The 7473-nt window shown below is 43.9% G+C and overlaps 1 protein-coding gene across 1 annotated transcript; it reads right to left on the bottom strand.

The window, feature by feature from the left end:
* Window positions 1-458: 458 nt before the first annotated feature.
* Window positions 459-1322, bottom strand: LOC137313888 (probable G-protein coupled receptor 139). The gene has a single exon (XM_067979624.1). The coding sequence runs from the start codon at window positions 1320-1322 to the stop codon at window positions 459-461; it is 864 nt and encodes a 287-aa protein (XP_067835725.1).
* Window positions 1323-7473: the final 6151 nt, after the last annotated feature.

The following is a 7473-nucleotide window of genomic DNA, read 5'->3' as shown; positions in this document are numbered from 1 at the left end:
GATATGGGAGTGGTACCAGAGGACTGGAGGATTTCAAATGTTAAATCCTTTGAATAGAGAAGATTAAGGGGAGATCGAAAAGAGGTATTCAAAGTAATGAGGGGATTTGAACGAGCCAATCGGGAGAAATAATTTCCTCTTGCAAGTGGTTCGGTAACCAAAGGTTCTCGATGTAAAATAATTGGCAACAGACGTAAAGCGGAAATGAGGAGACATTTTTTATCAAACAGAGGGTTGTTAATATCTGGAATTCGCTACCTGAAAGGGTGGTGGAAGCAGATTGCGTAGGAACTCTCAAAAGGCAACCAGACATGTACAAGTAGAACTGCAGTTACCTTCATCAGGTTTTATTTTACTTTATTTTATTTTATTTTGTAACATTGCACGACATCTCCCATTTTTTCAGATTACCAGATAAGACTTTCTAATGCAGACAATGATTTGAAATTTGACTTTAGTCATGAGAAGAATCTTTGGTTTGACTTATTTTTTTTCCATTTTTTTAACAATCTGAGAATCAGTGACCAGGGAGATTTCAGTAGAGCTATCAGTTCTTCTCTGAATTTCCTCTGTGTAGCTGCATAAATACACGTATTTGTGCAGGAACTCAAATACATGAGCAGATATCCGCTTTCAGTGGCGATATATCCAGGGTTTGAGTAATCACCTTGGTAATCAAAGGTTTTTGACAGCCGAGTGGTTGCAAAACACACGACAGCTGTCAGCCACAAGAGTACAAAACTGCCCGATATAGTGAAGAGTAAAATGATGGATTTCCTTCGGTTCTGCATCTCTGGATCACTCTGATTCTTACTGCTGTGACCCCGGAGTTCCCTGCGGGCTCTATTGGACACTAAAATTCGTCTCACGGTCAATGAGTTAAAAATTACCATGAAACTGAAGGGGAGCAATGGGATTGACAGAGCCTGGAGCCAGTTGTATGCGGCCCATGTGGGTAATGTGAAAACGTCCACCTTTGGCCGGCAACCCCACTGCACATTGTTAATTATTCGTTCAGGTTCATATGAAAAAAACATAGGAACGCCCTTTGAATAGGCCAGGACAGAGGCCGCTACAGTAATGACGGTCGCGGTTCTCTTGGTGCAATACTTCGCTTTAAACCCTTGAAAACAGATCGCCACAAATCGATCAAACGAGAAAGAGACTGTAAACCACACCGACATATACAGGCTGGCAAAATTAATGTAATAAATGAACTTACAACAGACAGTGTAGGAAAGGAATGAATATGGAAAGTTATCATTGAATATCCGGCAGACTATTACGTTAAAGAAGATGACCAGGAGATCTGCTGTTGCCATCGCCAACATGTAGACAGAGACACATTTGGAAAGGCCACAATTTCCTTGGGAGAGAATCACAATTGTCACTACGTTTGCTGTCAGAAAGAGAGAGAAGAGGAACGTTACTGGGGACACGCACACGGAATCTCACTACATTCACACTTGTTGCTCCCTACGGTGATGTACACGGGCTCCTTTTTAACGGAGAGCATTAGTCAGAATGTTAAAAGGAAATAAAACATTACACAGAAAAAATATAGGAATAGAAATCACTGGTCCGAGATTTACAAAAAGTGTCAGTTAACGGGGAGCAACGGAGAATGAGGATTGGTGGAGGGAGGCGATTGAACTTGTTGATTTTAGAAAGTCAATAAATAGACTCATTCTCTGTCATCCATCCAGACATATATTTCGGTGTAGCGTTGAGCGCTGATCTCACACCGCCATGAAGGTTTCAAAAACGTATTTCACCCACCGAATTTTGTCAGTTATGCCCTGAATTGCTGCTATTGATTTTTCTATCCACTCTGGCTCGGCGATGGTTAATCCTTGGGTGGTAATGACCAAAATCTACCCCGTAATATGCCAGAGGACGCCGCAGGGTTTTCAGAGCAGCGCCTGGAGGAACCCGTGAAGTTTGTTTGCAGCAGGAGGCATCTCTCTGAGCCGCATTATCTGTAGTTTAAAAAAATGTTTCTCAAATTATCTTTCAAAGTCACCTATGAGATGGAGATGTCTGTAATCCGAGTAATACCCACATGAAGCAGAGTGATGAAAGAATCACAGAATCATAAATTTGTACAGCACAGAGAAGGAGGCCATTCGGCCCATCGTGCCGGTTCGTAACGTAATCGGTGCAAAGGAACCAAGCATCGCAATCTTTAGTGAGCTGCTCACTGTGCAATGGAAGGGGGTAACTCGCCCTCCTGCAGTCAAGTGAGGAAATGAGGGCGCCCATTGCCTACGATATATTGGCCAGAATAGCGTCTTGCCTGCTGCCTGGAGGTTTAGCGCTGATATTTACTACTTTATCACAGCGCCTCTGTGATTTTACAATGAGGATATTATCGGGAATTTGCAACATTATCAAATCGGCACCGAAACAGTCTCAGTGAACAGAAATTAAACAATAGGATACATTGACTTACCTGGAACACCAAAAGATGCGAGAACAGGGTAGAAAATATATTTTATCTGGAGAATTGCTGCCTGTACCATTTTCAGATGAGCAGGTGATTTCCGTCCAGCTTTACGGTTCAGATTGAAGTATATCTGAGATCAGTAACTGATCCCCCTTTATAGACCAATCAGTGCCCCGGTGAGAAAAACAGGTTGCACAAAATTGACGTTGGTTCCAGTCACTTAACAAATAAGCGGAGATCTTCCGCTTCAGCTAACGCACCCGGGAGTGTCAATCGGGAAATAATGTACTTCAGTTCTTGAAATTCCGTCCATTAAAATTAATGAACGGAAAATAACTCCTGCGATCCCGATGGGTCCTTATATTAATTCAATGACATATTCCCTCAACTATTACACAATTACAATTGTTTTGTACTGTGACGGCGGCCGGTGGTGATCCGCATCTAACACGACTGGTGATGACACTAATCTAACATTGCTGGGTGTGGCTCCACACTGACATCATTGGAGTCGACCCTTCTCCATCATTACTGTTGGTAACCCTACTCTGACATTAATTGTGGTGAAACTACCCTAACATTACTGGTGGTGACCCGACTCGAACATTACTGATGGTGATTCTACTCTAACATGACTGGTGACGACCAACTCCAACATTACTGGTGGTGATTCTACTCGAACATCAATGGCGGTGACCCTACTCTAATATCACTGGTGGTGACCCTACTCTAACATTACTGGTGGTGATTCTACTCTAACATCACTAGTGGTAACTCTACTCTCATATTACTGGTGGTGACCATTCTCTAAGATGACTGCTGGTGACACTAATCTAACATTACTGGTGGTGATTCTACTCTAACATTACTGGTATTGACGCAACTCTAACATTACGGGTGGTGATCCTACTATAACATTACTGGTGATGCTTCCATGAAACCATGAGTTCTGGTGGTTCTACTCCATTATTACTGGTGGTGATTCTACTCTAACATTAATGGTGGTGACCCTACTCTAACATTACTGGTGGTGACCCTGCTCTAGCGTGACTGCAGGTTATACTACTCTAAATTTACTGGTGGTGATTCTAATCTAAAATTACTGGTGGTGATTCTAATCTAATATTACTTGTGGAGATTCTCCTCACGCATTACTGTTGGTGACCCTACTCTAACATTACTGGTGGTGATCCTGCTCTAACATTAATGGTGGTCACCCTACTCTAACATTAATGGTGGTGACCCTACTCTAACATTACTGGTGGTGATCCTACTCTAACATTACTGGTGGTGACCCTACTCTAACATTACTGGTGGTGATCCTGCTCTAACATTAATGGTGGTGACCCTACTCTAACATTAATGGTGGTGATCCTACTGTAATATTACTGGTGGTGACCCTACTCTAACATTACTGGTGGTGATCCGACTCTAAACTTCCTGGTGGTGACTGCACTTTAACATTACCGGTGGTCACTCTGCTCGAACATTAGAGTTTGTAAATCGCCTCACTCATTACTGGTGGTGACCCGACTCTACCATTACTGGTGGTGAACCCACTCCAACATTACTGTTGCTGATTCTGCTCTCACATTATTGGTCGTGGATCTACTCTAACATTGCTGGTTGTGAACCTACTCTAACGCTACTGGTTGTGATCCGACTCTTACATTACTGGTGATGGTTCTAGTCTGACATTACTGGTGGTGATTTTCATAGAATCATAGATCATATCATAGAATCATAGAATCATAGAAGTTACAACGTGGAAACAGGCCCTTCGGCCCAAAATGTCCATGTCGCCCAGTTTATACCACTAAGCTAGTCCCAATTGCCTGCACTTGGCCCATATCCCTCTATACCCATCTTACCCATGTAACTGTCCAAATGCTTTTTAAAAGACAAAATTGTACCCGCCTCTACTACTGCCTCTGCCAGCTCGTTCCAGACACTCACCATCCTTTGAGTGAAAAAATTGCCCTTCTGGATCATTTTGTATCTCTCCCCTCTCACCTTAAATCTATGCCCCCTCGTAAAAGACTCCCCTACATTTGGGAAAAATTTTGACCAACTACCTTATCTATGCCCCTCATTATTTTATAGACTTCTATAAGATCACCCCTTAACATCCTACTCTCCAGGGAAAAAAGTCCCAGTCTGTCGAACCTCTCCCCATAATTCAAACCATCAAGTCCCGGTAGCATCCTAGTAAATCTTTTCTGCACTCTTTCTAGTTTAACAATTTCCGTTCTATAATCGGGTGACCAGAACTGTACACAGTACTCCAAGAGTGGCCTCACCAATGCCCTGTACAACTTCAACAAGACATACCAACTCCTGCATTCAATGTTCTGACCAATGAAACCAAGCATGCCGAATGCCTTCTTCACCACCCTATCCACCTGTGACTCCACTTTCAAGGAGCTATGAACCTGTACTCCTAGATCTCTTTGTGCTATACTCTCCCCAACGTCCTACCATTAACGGAGTAGGTCCTGGCCCGATTCGATCGACCAAAATGCATCACCTCACATTTATCTAAATTAATCTCCATCTGCCATTCATCGGCCCACTGGCCCAATTTATCAAGATCCCGTTGCAATCCTAGACAACCTTCTTCACTGTCCACAATGCCACCAACCTTGGTTTCATCTGCAAACTTACTAACCATGCCTCCTAAATTCTCATCCAAATCATTAATATAAATAACAAATAACAGCGGACCCAGCACCGATCCCTGAGGCACACCGCTGGTCACAGGCATCCAGTTTAAATAACAACAACTCTACAACCACCCTCTGTCATCTGTCGTCAAGCCAATTTTGTATCCAATTGGCTACCTCACCTTGGATCCCATGAGATTTAACCTTATGTAACAACCTACCATGCGGTACCTTGTCAAAGGCTTTGCTGAAGACCATGTAGACCACGTCTATTGCACAGCCCTCATCTATCTTCTTGGTTACCCCTTCAAATAACTCAATCAAATTCGTGAGACATGATTTTCCTCTCACAAAACCATGCTGTCTGTTCCTAATTAGTCCCTGCCTCTCCAAATGCCTGCAGATCCTTTCCCTCAGAATACCCTCTAACAACTTACCCACTACAGATGTCAGGCTCACCGCTCTGTAGTTCCCAGGCTTTTCCCTGCCGCCCTTCTTAAACAAAGGCACAACATTTGCTCCCCTCCAATCTTCAGGCACCTCACCTGTAGCGGTGGATGATTCAAATATCTCTGAACGGAGACCCGCAATTTCCTCGCTAACCTCGCATAACGTCCTGGGATACATTTCATCAGGTCCCGGAGATTTATCTACCTTGATTCGCGTTAAGACTTCCAGCACCTCCCGCTCTGTAATATGTACACTCCTCAAGACATCACTATTTATTTCCCCAAGTTCCCTAACATCCATGCCTTTCTCAACCGTAAATACCGATGTGAAATATTCATTCAGGATCGCACCCATCTCTTGTGGTTCCTCACATAGATGACCTTGTTGATCCTCAAGAGGCCCGACTCTCTCCCGAGTTACTCTTTTGCCCTTTATGCATTTGTAGAAGCTCTTAAAATTCTCCTTTGCCTTATCTGCCAAAACAATCTCATGTCCCCTTTTTGCACTCCTGATTTCTCTCTTAACTCTACTCCGGCAATCTCTATACTCTTCAAGGGATCCACTTGATCCCAGCTGCCTATGCATGTCATATGCCTCCTTCTTCTTATTGACTAGGGCCTCAATCTCCCGAGTCATCCAAGGTTCCCTACTTCTACCAGCCTTGCCCTTCACTTTAAAAGGAATGTGCTTACCCTGAACCCTGGTTAACACACTTTGAAAGCCTCCCACTTACCAGACGTCCCTTTGCCTGCCAACAGACTCTCCCAATCAACTTCTGAAATTTCCTGTCTAATACCAGCAAAATTGGCCTTTCCCCAATTTAGAATTTTAACTTTTGGGCCAGACCTATCCTTCTCCATAGCTATCTTTAAACTAATGGAATTATGATCACTGGTCCCAAAGAGATCCCTCACGAACACTTCTGTCACCTGCCCTTCCTTATTTCCCAAGAGGAGGTCAAGTTTTGCCCCCTCTCTAGTCGGGCCATCCACATGCTGAATGAGAAAGTCCTCCTGAATACACTCAACAAATTTCTCTCCATCCAAGCCCCTAATGCTATGGCTGTCCCAGTCAATGTTGGGAAAGATAAAGTCCCCTACTATTACCACCCTATTTTTCTTGCAGCTGTCTGTAATCTCCTTACATATTTGCTCCTCAATTTCCCGTTTACTATTTGGGGGTCTGTAGTACAATCCTATCAAAGTGATCTCTCCCTTCTTATTTTTCAGTTCTACCCATATAGACTCAGTGGGCGAACCCTCGGATATATCCTCTCTCACTACTGCCGTGATGTTCTCCCTAATCAAGAACGCAACTCCCCCTCCTCTCTTACCTCCTGCTCTATCTATCATATAGCATCTGTACCCTGGAACATTGAGCTGCCAGTCCCGCCCCTCGCTTAGCTATGTTTCAGTAATAGCTATAACATCCCAGTCCAATGTACCCATCCATGCCCTGAGTTCATCTGCCTTGCCCATCAGACTTCTTGCATTGAAATAAATGCTGTTTAATCTAGACTTCCCTTGGTCCTTGCCCTGCTTTCTCAGACCATCTGTCCGGTCATGTTCTGTACTCTCTCCCTTACTGCCTTTTGTTTCTGTCACCATTTTATTTCCCACTGACTTCCTGCATCGGTTCCCATCCCCCTGCCACATTTGTTTAAACCCTCCCCAACAGCACTCGCAAACACTACCCCGAGGACATTGGTTCCAGTCCTGCCCAGATGCAGACCGTCCAATTTGTACTGGTCCCACCTACCCTAGAACCGGTTCCAATGGCCCATGAATTTGAATCCCTCCCTCTTGCACCATCTCTCAAGCCACGTATTCATCCTAGCTATCCTGTCATTCCTACTCTGACTAGCCCGTGGAACTGGTAGCAATCCTGAGATTACTACCCTTGAGGTCCTACTCT

The sequence above is a fragment of the Heptranchias perlo genome, unplaced genomic scaffold, assembly GCF_035084215.1.
Source record: "Heptranchias perlo isolate sHepPer1 unplaced genomic scaffold, sHepPer1.hap1 HAP1_SCAFFOLD_49, whole genome shotgun sequence".
NCBI lineage: Eukaryota > Metazoa > Chordata > Chondrichthyes > Hexanchiformes > Hexanchidae > Heptranchias > Heptranchias perlo.
Note: the sequence above shows the minus strand (reverse complement) of the source record. Positions and strands in the feature narration are given on the sequence as shown.

Excerpts from the sequence above, each read along its gene's own strand:
- LOC137313888 (XM_067979624.1), bottom strand. The coding sequence starts at position 1,322 with ATGGCAACAGCAGATCTCCTGGTCATCTTCTTTAACGTAATAGTCTGC.